Raw genomic sequence first — 18,413 nt, 5'->3', positions numbered from 1 at the left:
CTGTTTTGCAGATAAATGTAGCCTACATTATGCCTTCTTTTGAATTTCATTGCAAAACAGTTTTTTTGTAAATGGGCTGAATAGTAAAAGAGAAGCAGCCAAAAAGTTTTCAGCATATTATTATTATTATTATTATTATTATTATTATTATTATTATTATTATTATTATTATTATTATTATTATTATTATTATTCAAATAAATAGTAATAGTAATGATGAAGCATGGTGTTTCCAATTTTTTGACCAGTGTAGGTAAAAATAATTATTCCTGTTCAGTTCAATGACACCATTTGTGTCATATTATTACCACAAAACAACATTTTGACTCATCTCTAGTTTTCGTAAAAAAAGAAGAAGCAAAAAGTAAGGTTATGTTGGATGGTTATGTACTTACAATGGATGTCTTTGTAGAGAAATATAGAACTTAAAATGTTATGTCCACTTACATTTCTTAGTCTGTTAAAATGATTGTATTATTTGAGCTGTAAAGTTGTTTTATGTAATTTTTGTCATGGCAAGAAAGTTGTAAAATGTAATTAAATTTTACACAGAAAAGGTTATTAAGCAATTTCACACTAAGTTTGTGTTAACACCCGTATTGTCTATGTCTTGTTGCTATACATTTGGAACAGAGTATTTTAAGATTTAAGAATTGTCCCTATGTAATCTGCATTGTTAATGCCTTGCTGTTTTTTTTTTTTTTTTTTTTTTTTTTTGAGGATGAGTGCTGTTGATTAAACTTTACTTCTATTGAACCCAGAATATTCCTTTAAGCTCTTGAAGCTAGACCTATCAAATCAAAAATATTAATGAGAACTTACTTTACTTAACTGTAAGCCACTAAAAAAACCTGAACTTCTAGGTGTACAATGCATTAGCATTTTCTCATGAGACTCCAATCCAAATATTTTTTCCCCTGGCTTTACACGTGAATCTTGGAATGGAATGAAAGGTGTGATCTGTGAAGAACCAGACTGCAGATGACGTCAGCGTCAGAGACGTGGTATAAAAGCAGAGGAGACACAGACACACTCAGAAGCTCAGATCTGCTGCCCTCCTCAGACACAGGCACTGAACATGCTGTGGACTCTCTTGTTCATCTGCAGCTTTTATCTGCACAGCGACCTGGTTTCGGCTCAAGGAATATCCAGAGGTGAGCTTACTTTCTTCATAAAATGTAAATGTTTGTTGTAATCTTATATATATATATATATATATATATATTCCGAAATATGAAAGACTTTGTAGAGGAATATCTAAAGTACACTGCAAGATTATTTCAGAGAGTGCATTCATAACCATATGTTTTAGTTATAATAATGTAAACATTATTATTATTTTTTTTTTATTTTTTTACAAAGCACCTAGAATGGTTTATGCTAAGAATCTTTATACTGTTTGCCAAGTAAGAGAACCTATCATGTGGGCTGGTTTTGGTATGCTTTAATAACATATATACAGCTGAATAGAACATTTCCATTCTGCAAGTTGCAAGATAAAGATCAACATTTTGGCCACCAGTCAAGATGAAAAACTGATAATTTGAGCTTATGGAATCCTGGAATGCATATGGAAAACACTGATGGTGCTAATGGAAAGAGCACACTTCCCTTCTGTTTGTCTGGACTGCTCTCTGGGGAGGGGAACCTCTGAAAGAAGCCCCTCCTACTAAGTTTGTATCCTAGATTTTTATTTACTTATTTCTTTTTATTTAAAATGTTTTTAAATTTACCGGAATCATCAATGGAGAAAAGCTAAAACCCTTACCAGGACCCTAACCCCACATCTAGAGCTGAGAAAGAAATGGTCTCAGGTTGATTTGATCATTCTAGTGTTGCTGCTCCTGTGGCTCATAAAATCCAGCCTCATGAATCAAAACTGCAACAGTTTATCTCCTGTCATAACAACATGTTCACCCATGAGAATAATCAAAATGATGCATGATATTTGGGTTACATGTTACGGTCATGCTGAAACACAGAAAGCAGGATCCTCCATTAGGCAACAAACTTAGATTGGCCTTTGCTATTCACAAACACACAGCATAAACACTCAAAATGTGTGTGTGAGACGCAGATGTAGTCCATGGCAAATTACTATAATACAGTTCCTGACTGCTAAAATGTCAGATGCTGAAAAATCATCCACAGGGCCTGCAGGAAAAGCCATTATATTTTGAGCAGGTCCTTACAAACAATAATCATGAAACTGTCCTGTTGCTCTTAGTTTACTGTTGAAACAGGTTTCAAAGGGAGATTTCACCCAAAAATGAATAGGATTTATACTGTCTTTATACTGCAGAAGAAAGACATTTAGCAAAATATTTAATGAACTCAAAAAATATATAATAATAATAATAATTAAAGCTGCAAGCAGCATTTAGCGGTGTACAAGCAGTTAAGGCCTTTAAGGCCGTTAAGCACAAAAGCATCAAAAGACATTAAGTTGTATTTAGCATACATTTAAACACTGACATAATAGATGGAAAACACCATTTACAGCCAATACAGGCATTTACCATAGGGAATATATGGTTTTAAAGCTTTTTAACAGTTATAGCGCCACCTATGGTCCGATCTCCATAAAACTTTGCATGCTTGTTAATGATGTTATGTCACATATGCTCATCAATTTTTGTGAAGTTCTGAGTTTTCTTGTAGGATTTATAGGCTTTTGAGCGTATTTTGTCACGCCCATTTCAAACCATAGGGCAAAGTTCAACTTTTTTTCAATAATTATTGATCTATAGAGTCCAGAGAATTGTCCTAGACTGGTCTGGTTCCGATCAGGCGAAAAACCAGGGACTAGTTCGCAAAAGTAGGTTTTTAACATATTCGTGAATATTTAATGAACGATTTGATTGACAGCAATGATTCTAGAGGCAAAGTTGATTGGCATGAGGAGATCTATCAAATGGTATGCATATTTTGGGGATGTGTGCAACACCACGTGATTACAGAGCCGTAAAATTCGTTAGCGCCAATTAGTGGCAGATTTCTTTCAAAACTCTTACAGACCTATTGGGCCATGAGTCGAACATGCCCACGGTGTTTCGTTCCGATTGGCCTCCAATAACCTCATCTCATAGGTGCTCAAACTTCATTGGCCGATGGCGGCCATGTTTTTTGAGATACGCTAATGTCCTCATACACATACCTTGGACCAAGTCACTGCATACAAATTTTCAAGTCAATCGGACTAACGGTCAGGTGGTCAGAGCCCTATTTATGTTTTTGTAATGTTATAGCGCCACCTAGTGTTAGATCGACGCGTTTTTTTTACTGTGACCCCAGACTGTCCTCTTACACATGTGTTTGAAGTTTGGTGAAGATATCTCATTTACTTCTCGAGTTATAGCCATTTTAGTAAAATAGGCTCCTCCCACAACGTTCATTTTGCGCCCTAGCGACCGGAAATCGAAATTTCCATTTTTTTTCAATAACTATTGATAGACAGACTCCAGAGAACATTTCTGTACTGGTTTGGTTCCGATCGGGCGAAAAACCAGGGACTAGTTCGCAAAAGTAGTTTTTTGACAAAATTCAAAATGGCGGAAAAATGTGCATACCGGAAATGAAATCGGAGATATACGTTTTGTTCTTCAGGTCTCCAGCTTTCCAAGGATATAAGACACTTGAGTCTATGACTTACGATCTAGGAGTTATGACAAGTTTCGCGCTTTTGATTGCTATAGCGCCACCTATGGGCCAATCGGGCTCATATTCTCTGAACCTCTCCTCGGTTTCTGTGCTACCTTAATCCCAAATATCAAGTCTCTAGCTCTTACGGTTTGGTCTGCACGATGCGTTTTACGGCAGAAGAATAATATAAAAATCAGTACAAATACAATAGGTTTTCAGCACTTCGTGCTTGAACACCTAATAATTAACCATAAAAGTACCATCTTTCATGCTTTATTGTAAGCCACAAGATATTGTAGCTGTGTGTGAACAGAAAGAAACTTAATACACAATGTTTGGTTTGGAAACATGAAGGTTGCAAACTGAGAATACTCCTTTCGATAAATCAGAATGTTGCTAAATCATCTTTCTAATTCTACATTGTTTCCTGCAGATGGTGAGATTATCAAACAGATTAAAGGCACAAACCAGGAGCTTGCTGAAATCAAAGAACTACTGAAGCAACAGGTAATTCAGAAACCAATCATTTCCTTAAGTATGTCATTGTAAATTCTCAGAGTAAATGACTTTGTATGAAACCTCTGGCATCCACTAGCAATCTTTATTTAACCCTCTGTTACTTCTCATTTGGGAGTTAATTTCAGTAATTTAATAACAATTAATACAGTATTTCAGGTTAAAATAGAGACTAGGCATTTAAAATCCAATTTTTGAAGGCAGATTAGCGCCATCTGGTGAGAGTAAAGAAAGAAAAACATCTAGGCCTAATACCATTGTGTAACCACTAGATTCATGAACAGCTCTCCATGCAGGCTTTTTGACTTTAAAGACCGCAAGTGAGACCACTTAGCCTTTTCAAATCATGCCCTCAAATAATTATTATAATTTTGTGTTCATATACTAAGTGCCATAAAAGTCACCATGTTTCGTACCATTCCGATGAAGCTACAATTTTTTACATTTTCAAAATGTTTTGGTCAAAAGTGACAGAAGAGCACCAGAGGATATCATGACGGCATGCTGTGAGAAGGTCAAAGACCGTGATGTAAATGTTGATGTCTTAACTATATTTGGAGGGAATTCACTTGTTGGAATGTATACTACTTGTATCCCTTGTATACCACAGAGCTGTTGAACACACACAGACACTTGCATTACCACCTACAGTTGTGCATTTTATATTTCAACAGCCTGTCGTCAATTACGACTTACTTATTGTATAAATGAGCGATGTATTCCTGGAGATACAAATGGTACAACAGAAAATGAATGCAATATTTTGAACAAAGATATGAAAATGTGTTAGAACCGATACATAAATATATTTGGTAATATTTCACAATAGAGGGGCACTAAAATGCATTCATTCATGCTTAACTAATGCACAGGTAATCACGTGTTAATGTATGAATCATGAAGAACTAAGATTAATAGATAAAGTAATATATGAATTGCGATTAATTAAATGTATCATGATGTATTAATTAATAAATAAACCACAATGGGTCGAAGCCATGCATTTCAACTTCCAGATGTCTGCTTTAATTAATCATTAGATATAATGATTTACAAAGGTATCATCATGTTATGATTTTACGTGTTGATAATTATATTATATTTTTTAATAACATTCCTGCCTATTAAAAAGTTTAATCACATTTTAGTTCTTATACATTCTTACATAACACTGACAAATGAACAATTTGTTTTATAGATACAGGAAATAGTTTTCCTGAAGAACACGGTTATGGAGTGTGAAGCCTGTGGTGAGGAATTCTAAGCTTATCATTGCATCAGATTAATAATCGAGATTGTAACTGCGAAATATTGGATATGCATTCTCTCTTTTCCTTGTAGGCATGAGAGCAGTAGATCCACAGCCTTCATGTGTTCCCAACCCCTGCCACCCTGGTGTGGAATGCATTATGACACCCAGTGGCATCAAGTGTGGCCTGTGCCCGGAGGGCATGACAGGAAATGGAACTCACTGTACTGATGTCGATGAGGTGAGTGGGCAGCCTGAGCTGAAATCAGGAGTGAGCATCCATACTCACTCCAAAGGGGGCTCTAGAAGTGGGGACTCTGGTGGGAGCAGGGAAATTGTCTGGAACACGCTTGGCTAAGGGAGCAATGACACTGTAACTTATTATCTTTACCTGGACCATTATCAAGACAATACATCATAGCATCCATCACTCCATTAGCTGTTCTTGCAACTCATTTCTTATTAGTGCTGTTAATAAAGTTGTTGCAAATAAATATTTATTCATAAGTTTTCAAATATGCTTTTCTGTGTTTGTGTGTGTGTGTGTGTGTGTGTGTGTGTGTGTGTGTGTGTGTGTGTGTGTGTGTGTGTGTGTGTGTGTGTGTGTGTGTGTGTGTGTGTGTGTGTGTGTGTGTGTGTGTGTGTGTGTGTGTGTGTGTGTGTGTGTGTGTGTGTGTGTGTGTGTGTGTGCTAACTAAAACCTGTATAGACTTTTTTTTAAGTATCTAATACAAATGCTAAAAATAATACTTGACCTAAAACTAAAATTAAATTAAATGAATTACAGTTTTTCTCGATTGCTTAAACACATTTCTATGCTTCGTATTCTCAAAACAGTAAACACAAATCCATAACGTCTCACCCAATTCCCCAAACATCCTATTTTCAGGTCAAAAAGGTTATTTAAAAAGGTATTTTCAGGTCTTGCTTAAAAATCAAACTTTGCCCTTAGACATCACACACAAGCCCTCACTAACACATACACTACAACAGTCTTACACACTGGTGCAATAAATTCAAAATAACATTTCCAAAAGTGGTAAGTTATGTTGCTTGTGGTTCCCCTCCTCACAAACCTTTTCACATGATTAACACAAAAGACACAACCAATGGATACATTGGCACATTTTTTTATTCCTTAATGTACTGTACAGTACAATACACAAAAAACAAAACAAAAAACGAACAAACTCTGCTCCATCATCCTGTCTTTGAGAATCTTGTCAGCATCACAGGCTATATTGGGCCTAGCCAGACAGAGGGGTAAAAACCTCTTGCATACCTATTCCCCGCTGGCACACATCAACGGAAATATTTCAATATTTCTCCTACACTCCCATCTACTCTTCCTCCTCCTTATCTTCCTCCTCCTCCTCCACCTCCTCCTCTACCTCCACCTCCTCATCCTCCTCCACCTCCTCCACTCTCTCCACCTCCTTCTCCTCCTCCTCCACCTCCTCCTCCACCTCCTCCACTTCCTCCACCTCCTTCTCCTCATCCACCTTCACCTCTTCCTCCACCTCCTCCTCCTCCTCCACCACCTCCTCCTCCTCCATCTCCTCCTCCAACACATCCACCTCTTCCTCCACCTCCTCCACCTCTTCCTCTTCCTCCACCTTGACAGTTCAACAAATCTGACTTATGTGTCAAAACAGGGGAATAGTGTTTATAGTTTAGGGAAATGGATGTGCTTTTTGATAAATGGCGTTATGGTTTTGAAATTTTAGTTGTAGTGTTTAAGCAATCAAGAAAAACTGTAATTCATGTCACAACAAAACAAAAAAACTGATAAAACTTATATTATTCTATTTATTCATAACTCTCCTGACATCTACAGCAGTTTTAAAATGAATCGCAAGGACGATAAAATTGATAAAATTACTTCCTCAAAATGACCATCGCATGCACTCTTTGCTAACGGCCTTGTGGAAGGGCATGTATCATGTATTTAGTTGTTCCCTTTTGTTTGGAATGGCCTTACAAATTATGTCCCCTTCCCAAAGTTCCTTTCAAGGGCGAAAAATTACATTTGGAATTCGCTGAACAACTTGAATTATTTCATTTATATGTTAACTCACACTCTCCTGCCATCTAGCTTTAATGTGGCTCACATAACTATAAACGGTAAAAATGATTTCCACAATTGCATGTACCCTTCACTAACAGACTTCTGGAAGGGCGTTTTATGAAGGGATTCACTTTCATTTGGAATGCCACCACAAATGGCATACGCCTCCTGAGGTGCCTTTCCAGGGTGCTAAAATTTCACTTTGAATTATCCCTTAGTCCTTTTCTCTTAAAGATGTGTGGTACTGTGTGGAATTATGTCTCTAAATATTTTTAAAGAACAAATATTTAATTTGTACTTCATTGCAGAGTAAGATTTTTGTTCTCTACGGTTTCTTTGTTGTACAGTGTGCTGTAATGCCATGTCACATGGGGGTGAGATGCATTAACACATCCCCTGGTTTTCGTTGTGGGCCATGTCCAGCTGGGTACATGGGCCCCCAGGTGCAGGGGGTTGGACTCGCCTATGCATCTGCCACTAAACAGGTATCATTTTTATATGAAAATAATCATGAGACAATCAATGGATAAAATGTTTGAAATTAAATTATATGCAATTATATATATTATATGCAGGTCTGCGCAGACATTAATGAGTGTGAGAACTCAAATGGAGGCTGCATGGAGAACTCCAACTGCATCAACACACCAGTGAGTGATGCTTTATGGTCTGTTGGTCACAGCAGCAGAGCTACGTTTGGTTCTTATCTGGTGGTTCACAGCCCAAGAATTGGTTCTGCTATTGATACACTGTAAAAAGAGACTTCTGCCAGTAGTTACTTCTACCTGATCTGACAATAAAAATTACTTTTATCACATAATGTGGTAAGCCAAGGAACCATTAAAGAACCGTTTAAATTGAATCAGTTAATTTTCATGTGCCCATGTAATTAGGTGCCCATTTCATTTTAGGTTAAAAATGCTTTCAGTTGAAGGGTCACAGACATGACATGCAAAAAAATTTTATATCATGGACACAAATTAAGAATTCATTCCCATCACTTGAGCCCAATTAATTTATGGCCACATCTTAGCAATATGTTCCCTCGTTTAAGGTAAAACTCGTCACCTTTTATTAATTTGCACCTGAGACACGTGTCTCTCTGTAGGCAAGGGCGTGGTGAGCTGGTGACTAATTCAACTGCAGTAGCCACTGTTCAACCTGTTTTTACACCATATATTGAAGAATTAAAACACTTTATACCCAAATGTAAAAAAAAATACTCGAATCAATGAACAGCATTAATAAAGCCCCAGTCTTACAGATCATTAACTAAAAAAAAGTTGTTTTAGGGTTTAGTTACCCTTTGCAGCGTCCTAATTCAGAGGCTGCATCCTTTGAAGGCTGCCTTGGAAGCATCCCAAGATTCAATGCACACCGGGGATGACAAAAAATGTATACTTTTTTAGGTTTACAACGGATTACACTTTTAAATGTAAGTATAGTCCTTATTCACAGCAGCGCCATCTTTGATTTTAAATGGGAATGAAACCAAGGCTGTGAGGGATAGACATATATCTCTTCAGTGGGTTTTACTGATATGTCTTTGGATTGTCTTGCTGATGAAACACTGCAAAAATATCTTTCAAAGAAATTGCAGTACACAATTTTTTTTTTTTTACAGCAGATGCCATTGAAAACACAGTAAGGCTAACCCTCACAGCCTTGCTTTCATACCTGTCACTGCTCTGAATGAGGTCTATTGGGTTTCAACTTGAATATCTACCGATACAAATAAAAAATAAATTAAAAAAAACACTGGTTCAAAGCATAGACTGTAAATAATATGGACGTAGTGTCCGTGACGTCAGCCGTAGGTTTCTGAAGAGCATTTTTGAAACCTTAAGTGGGCGGAGTTGGCCGTCGCCATCTTGGCAGCGTGCCACCGCACATCACTACTGGATAAATGGGCAAAGAGGTTCAAAGGACACATGATATTGACATATTTTACCAAGATACAATTTAATAGATAATTTCTGCTCTTTATTATGTACATAAATGGATCAAGGTGAACATATTTACATAAGTTGTGAACACTGAATTGGATCACAGCTATTGTGTTGGGTCACCACAACATAAAAACGAATCAAACCAGATGATAACCACTAGTCTACAAATTTGGAGAAATTGATTCATGTCAATCAGTGGGATCATCATTCTTTACATTCACCTTGTTTATATGAATCATTGTATGTTCATGGCAGGGCTCTTTTCGTTGTGGCCGCTGTAAGACTGGTTTTGTTGGGGATCAGGCGAAAGGCTGCAAACCTGAGCGGTCTTGTGGTAATGGTCAGCCCAATCCTTGCCATGCCAGCGCAGAATGCATTGTTCATCGTGATGGACAGATTGAATGTGCAGTAAGTTATTGATCATATTTTACATATTTCACATATGCAAACTCCTATATAGATGTGACTGGCCTAACTGATATAATCTGTTTTAGTGTGGAATTGGTTGGGCTGGGAATGGATACTTGTGCGGAACAGACACTGATATTGATGGCTTTCCTGATGAAAAGTTGGAATGTGTGGAAAGAAACTGTGCAAAGGTAAAAAATAATAATAATAATTAAAAAAAACAAGAATAAAGATGTATTGCACTAAGCATTAAGTAAAAACAAATTAAAAAGTGAAGAACTTGTTAAAAACTCTCAGTAAAATGCTTTTCTAGGACAATTGCCTCACTGTTCCAAACTCCGGCCAAGAAGATGCAGATAAAGATAACATCGGTGATGCATGTGATGATGATGCAGATGGAGATGGGATCCTAAACACAGAGGTCAGAGGTCACCACACCATCTTGGTTAAATGCAGTGTTATAATATCACCAGATATCAACATTTTTCAACCCCTGTTGCAAATCAGGTTTATTGGCAAAATGTACAGACTTACAGCTTTTTGCAATGAAAAAAATCTAACAAAAGTAATTGAAATAGCTCAACACAAAAATGTTTCAAGTGGTTTCCCCAAATTCAACTGAAAATTCAACTTTTAATGACTTTTGCGGTCTCAGAATTATTCAATCCCTTCGAACAGAATCCCTCACAACAGCACAATTCTTCAAAACAGGTGTTGTCTCAAGCACACCTGATGCAACTAATCAATGGCTTAATTAGTTGCACTATGTTAGCTTGAGCTAGAACACATGAAATATCTGAACTGGCTCGGTTTGTTAAGGCGAGACACAGCAGGCAAAAACATCGATTTTTCATGCAGTGGTCAGTTTTGAGATTTTGGGCTAGTTTGTTCCTTTAATATGTGTTCTTTCAAGCTGCTATAAAGAAAACATTGAAAATATACATTAAGATGTTTATTCTATTACATTTAGTTTACTTGCGGCAGTAAGTTTCTCCTGAATTTACCAAGAAGTTAGGATTCCAACGCGACATAGAATGGTGTATGTAGTGTTGACGTGCGGGTCGGGTGACACTGTGTGGTGCCTGTGTGTGTGTGTGCGTGTGTATACGTGCTTGCTTGCGGGTGAGCCTGCGAAATGATTCTGGGTCAGAGAGAGAAGCGGTAGGATGTGAGTTTGGACGAACGACTGAAAACTGTTATATTATCGTTCATTATGGGATTTTTTTCATTATTGATCGTACGTCGTACAGAGATCAAAATTATCATACATCTGGCAACACTGGCTCTGAGTCTCCTGCACAATGCTATGTAACCCAAATATGGACATATCCTTTCTATTAGTAACCAATTGTGAATGTCCAAAGGGGGATTTAAAGCTAATGACTAAATCTCATTGGCTACTGCTGGTTTCTGCTAACGTGATTCGCTCAGACGCATCACGTGGTGTACTCTGAAACTTCTGTGTTTAGCTTACCGCGGGACCTCAGAAAATGCCACCAACACCGTAACTTTCAAGGGGAAAAAGCAGCAATTGCGCTTTGCAAGAGGTGGAAAGGGAAAGCAATCGAATGGAGTAGCTGAAAAACCATCAGGAAGCAGCACCGTAAACTGTCAGATGTGCAGGCAGACCTGCTCAGGGTGTCCAAAGCAACGCCATTCAGTCCGCAAGTGCAAAACACAAACGAAAACTTGTGAGCACAGACAAGAAAGTGAAAAGGCACAAGCAAGAGATGTCAAAGGGGACCTAGATATGGTACTGTAATGGATAGTTAGACTTTAGAAAGCTGTGACAGCTACTGTTGGTCTTGTTCTGTGTCCATACAACCGTCTAGTCTGGGTTTTTCGGCAACGTTGTGCATGATACGCCAATGTTAATTAATTGAGTTACTGCAATAGTAGGCCTTATATGCCTGCCATGTTATAAAATAATCAGTTTTCATGAGCTTTAAATATTACATTATTACTAAGGGCCTGAGCATTTATTCAAACATCTCAGCCTATGTAGCACCTATGTACACCAAAATTTCCAGTTATACACTTAGCAGTATTCTGACGATATTTCTTTAAATATTATATTATTACTAAGGGCCTGAGCATTTATTCAAACATCTCAGCCTATGTAGCACCTATGTACACCAAAATTTCCAGTTATACACTTAGCAGTATTCTGACGATATTTTCAGAGGGATTTGTTAATAAATCATTCCTGGCCTGATTTATGTGAAATTAAATTAAATAAAATGGCGAAAATCGATTTTTTTAAGGCTATGGACAGTATATTTTGATTTCCTAGGTAACGAAAGCATATATCCCGAAATCCCTCAGTTTTTTTGTGTAAACAAAATTAAAAAAGAATTTTGCACATGGCTTTATCATGTGTTCAGATCTATCTACCGAAAATATATGCAAAACCGTGCACATTTTATGAGATAATGCCTAATTTGCACAATTATCAGTGGCTGCATCCAGATTTCTAAGAATGCAGGTTCAGAAATTTGTTCATTGCAAACAGCTGAAAGTATGTAAATTTTGCCAATAAACCTGATTTGCAATGGGGGTTGAATAATTCTGATTAAAACTGTATGCGTTGTTCTAAAACCTGGTGAGCTGCCTTGCTTTCTGCTGCCTGCATAGACAGCTGCCTTCTTAGACATAGGCAACAGTTTCGCACAGCATACCTAATGCTGCATGTAAATGGAGAGGAGACTTGACTCATTTTTGATTCTAATAGAGTTCAATGTTAGCATGTTGTTCAACTAATATTACACTTAAAATATTACATTAAAATGCATATCACAGACATAGCTCATAATTTCCTGGATTGCCTTCTTCATAAAGATATTTGTGATGCTGCCTTAGAATTTTGTCAAATGCTAACTTAGAAGCTGCTTACCTTTTAAAACATACTTTATGTTGGTATTATGCCCAATGTTGTCTTTATAGGCATTTGGGGAGTTGTAAGCCTAAACTACCAGTTCTCATGACCATCTTACTGCTTACTTCTCTGATAGGACAACTGTGTGCTCGTCCCCAATATCAATCAGAAGAATATTGATCAGGATGATTATGGAGACGCTTGTGATAATTGTCGTCTGATGAAAAACAATGATCAGAAGGATACAGATGGTGATGGTCAGGGTGATGAGTGTGATGATGACATTGACGGGGATGGTAAGACTTTAGATATTTCCTTCATTGGGTTACTAAGAACAGCTGCATTGGTCCAACTGAGAAGGTTTGCTTTCTAGGAATAAAAAATGAGAAGGACAACTGCAAAAAGGTACCAAACCGTGACCAGAAAGATCGAGATGGTGATAATGTTGGCGATGCTTGTGACAGCTGTCCCTACGTCCCAAACCCTGATCAGGTCTGATTAACTCTTAAGTAATTTCTCACTTGTAACTTCTCTCTTCTCTCTTTACCCAGAATGGTTTGATGTCAAAATTAGTTTTTAGAGTGCACACCCAAGCCCGCTTTTTCTGGGTGTGGTCTTGCAAATTTTGATACCCAAAGATCTGGTTGTCCAGACTCAAAAGTGCAATGTAAAAAAGAGACTGCAGAGTGATAGAGGTGGAATAAAACTCTGAATCCAAGAAATTGAGGTATTAAAAAAGCCTAAATAACTCATGATTCTCCTTATTTCTGCTACAGATGGATGTGGATAATGATTTAATTGGTGATCCTTGTGACACCAACAAAGACAGGTATTACAAAACTCCAAATGTTGGTTCCCATTGGTAACACCCATAATCAGAATGTTCAATCCAATGCCTTGGTCTCTATCTTCAGTGATGGAGATGGGCATCAGGACTCACGAGACAACTGTCCTGCAGTTATCAATAGCTCCCAGCTAGACACAGACAAGGATGGCATTGGAGATGAATGTGATGATGATGATGACAACGATGGCATTCCCGATCTCCTTCCACCTGGTCCAGACAACTGTCGTCTGATTCCAAACCCACTGCAGGAGGACTTTGATGGTCAGGTTTTAAAGCTTGGAAACCTTACTTTACGTCAAACTGTTAAAAAGACCAACATATGTTGTGTTTTGGATGATGGTCCCCAATATGGAACTTAACTAGTTTAGCTTAAAAGACTTTATGAACCATATTGACCAATACCAAACCAACAAACCTAGATTAGCATGGACATTTTATTAGCAGGGTTACAGCCCTTCTTGTGGATTGTTTTCAGACATTTCCTGATCTCGTTGGTTTGTCGTCTATATGTCAGATCATAATCATTTGCATTGACTGTTGATTTGCAGGTGATGGCATTGGCAACGTTTGTGAGAATGATTTTGACAATGACACATTTAGCGACAGCATTGACGTTTGTCCTGAGAATGCTGAGGTCACTCTCACCGACTTCAGAACCTATCAGACTGTAGTTCTAGATCCAGAGGGTGATGCGCAGATCGATCCAAACTGGGTGGTGCTTAATCAGGTCTGTCTGCCTCTTTCTGCATCGTAGATGGTGGCAGTCAACGTTCTCACAGTATGAACTTACTAAGGAATGCTCATCCTTTTTTTAACAGGGAAGAGAGATTGTTCAGACCATGAACAGTGACCCTGGACTGGCTGTAGGTAAGAGACTATAACAAGGAAAAACAGCGTAGTGGATGTGCTGTCAAGTTGATTCCAAGCTTAACACCTCTGGTTACTCCAACAGGCTACACAGCATTCAATGGTGTGGACTTCGAAGGGACGTTTCATGTGAATACTGAGACGGATGACGACTATGCAGGCTTTATCTTTGGCTATCAGGACAGCTCAAGCTTCTACGTGGTAATGTGGAAGCAAGTGGAGCAGATTTACTGGCAAGCCAATCCTTTCCGAGCTGTAGCTGAGCCTGGCATCCAACTAAAGGTATGATCTGGTTTCTTTAAGTGCAGAGTACCAACTTTTATTGCTCGGATCAAATATAGTATCAGTTTTGTTGTTGTTGTTGGTAGGCAGTGAAATCAGACACGGGACCTGGCGAAAACTTGCGGAATTCACTCTGGCACACAGGTGACTCAACTAACCAGGTGAAACTCTTGTGGAAAGACTCCAGAAATGCTGGCTGGAAAGACAAGACTTCTTACCGCTGGTTCCTGCAGCACAGACCCCAAGAAGGCTATATTAGGTATAATCAGATGGACAATGTTTCATCTGCAAATCCTCCTGTTATTTATTTCCAATATTGTTTTATGCATGTTTAGGTAAATACTCTGCATATCTTGCATGCAGGGTTCGGTTCTATGAAGGTCAGCAGATGGTAGCAGACACAGGAATTATTATTGACACAACCATGAGAGGCGGCAGACTGGGAGTTTTCTGCTTCTCTCAGGAGAACATCATCTGGGCCAACCTGCGCTACAGATGCAACGGTCAGTTATTTTGATAAAATATCTTTTGAATACATTAGAAAATAAGCAAACAGTCTACACTCACTCAAAGAGCTTACTCTCAGGCCTATAAATAATCTGAATTCCCATCAGTTCTACACATCCTCGGCCACTGGCTTGCTCATTTATTATTTTGGCTCATTTGAAAATACCTAAAGCTACCAATAGGAGTATAGTACTCCATAATGTTCAATATATTTAACTTTTTTTAAAGTTTTCATGAAATAAAAAAGTCTATTGATTTTTATTTTTACAAAATAAAGGTAAATACATATTTCCAAATTATTTTTTTTAGCATGATCCATTGGAATCATGTTATTTCAAATTTATGACAAAAAACAATATATAATTTTACAATAATTCCTCTTTGGGTGACCATTTTTCATGATCCAGTTCCCATTGGTCTTTCAATTAATATCCTTCACTTTAAACTTTATACATTCTGCAGAATCCAGCAGATTTTCCCTTGAAAAAAAGAGCAGAATCATACATTTTTTGTAATGTTAAGGTAAAATGTGTAATATGGGTATGAAAAATTCAGTCTCTGAGGAGAAAATTATTAAATTCTATTGTATTTCCTCTTTGTTTTTGCAGATACAATCCCAGAGGACTTTGAGACATTCAGAACCCAGCAAATCCAGCCTTTTTAAACCCACACTCAACATCAGAGTTATTTTTTACGAGGTTAATGTGTTTTGAGTTGTATATTCCTGTCATTTGTGTCATATTTCATACTCAATTTTTATACTGTAAGAACAACAGACAAGCCTTCCTCAAAACCCGAATGACTGACAGACACACTGATGACACTGCATTAGCACTGAGGTCACAAACACCAGAATTTAAATATATATATATGTATTTTAAAAACACGTACAGAAATACAGGTTACAAAATATAAATGATATAACAAGAAGGCTCTGATATATGCAGCTGAGACATCATGCACATCCATATTTAGCATTTTTTTTCTGAGAAAGGAAAAGGACCAGCAACACGACAAAGACAAAATCAGTTCCTTCTACAATCCATTACCACAAATAGGAGACAAAGATGACCACATCAGCACAGCGACTATAGAACTGGGCCTCTGGATAGATCCAACCCAATGAAAGCTCTAGACAACCACAAATTATATGTCCTAATATACCGTTAATTCCAATAAAGAGCGAGCACTGTTTATGCTCACAAAATGAAAGATCACAAAGATTTGATGCGCATTCTGTAATCTAACACTCTCATGAGTGGTTTGTTTACAATGTCTTTTAATACTTAATAACCTGCCTTAAGTGAGATGACAGTTGACGAAATAAAAAATATATCATCTTTACAGAAAGAAATCAATGTAGATGGCACTTAGTTTATGCTAATGCTATGAGTTGAGTGGAAGGGTTGTTATACTGATCAGCGCTATCCTATGGGTCACTATCATTATGTTTATCAAGAAGTACATCCCATCTAGTCAACTACGTCCTTATTAGACTTAATGGTACGGACATGGTAATCATGGTAACTAACTGCTTTGCAGTTCTATTAAGGCTTAAAGGGGAATTTACGCTAAAGGGGGTTTGCTCTCACACAAATAACCATGACACAAATGAACAAGTCCAACATACATGTAAGTGCTGTTAGCTAAAACCGCTCCAATAAAATGCCCCAAACAGGCAGTTTGGCTGCATGCTGCATGTTCATCAACAACAGATTATTTGACCAATAAACACATGCAGTCTGCCCACATCTCCTAATGTTTAACATAGTAAAGCAACAAACAGACTGAGCCCTTTTTTCGGTTTGCATTGGGAAGTCACATATACGCTTCCAGAATAGTTTTCCCTCTGAATTATCAGTGCAATACAGAGAACAGTTCACAAAGAACACCTTCACAATAAACTGGGGGAAAATGCATGTACAGGGTTGAACAGTCGGCATTCTCAGAAAGTAAAACAGTCCAAGTTTCATGAGCAAAGCCATGGCTGAAGCCCCTAGGAGCAACAGCCAGAAGATTTTGAAGTAATGCACATACATCAGTATGAAAGCTGCCATATCTTCCAGATTTCTGACAGGATTTCAAACGGAAACTCAAGATGCAAGGGCTGAACAAATCAATAGGGAGGGGAATGACCCAACTGAAGTTAACAAACATGCTATAGCTGTGATAAACAGAAAAATGCTACTGTGACCCAAAAAAAGCCAACATAACAGATCATAAAAAACAACAACAAAGAAACAAAAGTGCTTTGGTCAATCATTGCGAAGCAGGTCATTTGGTGTAATGCACTATAATAACACAGAGCCCCATAAATACATTCCGTTTCTAAACATGATCTTAGACGTAGTTATCAGTGATAAACCACTAAAATGATATGACTAGCATTAATTAAAACATGCACTGTGTCTCTGGAATCTATTTTGTTTTATTTTCAGTGAATCTTTTTACTGGAATCAGCCAAGCTAATGAAGACCTCGTTCTCTAAATGTATTTTCTCGTTTTGACATGCTGTCGTCATAATCCTGTGATAAGCTTGTTTTCAGGAAAAAAGTGTCTGAGACTAACACGTTCATGGAAAACTTGAAAACAATAGAAGAAATATTCTGAATGGCACAGTTTGAAGAATAAAATGTATTGCAGTTTTTCTTGTCTAATTTATATCCACCATCTGAGCCAATCCCTACTTCTCAGCCCTTAGTACACAATTAATATTCAAACAAAAATATTCCAGATTGTTAGTTGATTAATGCTTTTAGTTTGCATAGGAATCACAAATGGGATTTGCACCGTTCTAAGAGTTATTTCCTTGAAGGATCCAAATGTCCAAAATGTATCTGGCCAAAAAGAGCTAAACTTCACCAGGTTACTTATCCAAAAGTAGCATAAACTTCATGTTTTTGAACTGACACATTTAATTCAGTGGGGCTCAAATAAAATTGAATTTAATAAAACTAACAATTAAAAATACGTCTACAGCATTTATTCATTTTAGTTAATTTCAACATTTACTAATACATTATTCAAATTCTATATCTGTTAATATTTAAATCCTGAGATGACATTAAAGAACAATGAACAGTTGTATTTTTTAATAACTTTAACAAAGATGAATAAATACTGTAATACATGTATTACTCATTGTTAGTTAATGTAACGCAATGCATTTACTAACATTAACTAATGAGACCTTATCGTAAAAT

The 18,413-nt window shown here is 37.3% G+C and overlaps 1 protein-coding gene across 1 annotated transcript; it reads left to right on the top strand.

Moving 5' to 3' along the window:
• The first annotated feature begins 1,041 nt into the window (after positions 1–1,041).
• comp (cartilage oligomeric matrix protein) lies at positions 1,042–16,564 on the top strand. The gene is made up of 19 exons (XM_077202724.1): positions 1,042–1,154; positions 4,076–4,149; positions 5,357–5,408; positions 5,500–5,648; positions 7,823–7,960; positions 8,051–8,125; positions 9,680–9,832; positions 9,919–10,023; positions 10,146–10,253; positions 12,844–13,003; positions 13,081–13,199; positions 13,484–13,536; positions 13,622–13,815; positions 14,103–14,281; positions 14,373–14,421; positions 14,507–14,703; positions 14,790–14,962; positions 15,067–15,206; positions 15,819–16,564. The coding sequence occupies exons 1-19, from the start codon at positions 1,079–1,081 to the stop codon at positions 15,872–15,874; spliced, it is 2,250 nt and encodes a 749-aa protein (XP_077058839.1). The 5' UTR covers positions 1,042–1,078; the 3' UTR covers positions 15,875–16,564.
• Positions 16,565–18,413: the final 1,849 nt, after the last annotated feature.

Source organism: Siphateles boraxobius, unplaced genomic scaffold (assembly GCF_051911475.1).
Source record: "Siphateles boraxobius isolate OS27281-9 unplaced genomic scaffold, OSU_SipBor_1 5, whole genome shotgun sequence".
NCBI classification, from domain to species: domain Eukaryota; kingdom Metazoa; phylum Chordata; class Actinopteri; order Cypriniformes; family Leuciscidae; genus Siphateles; species Siphateles boraxobius.
Note: the sequence above shows the minus strand (reverse complement) of the source record. Positions and strands in the feature narration are given on the sequence as shown.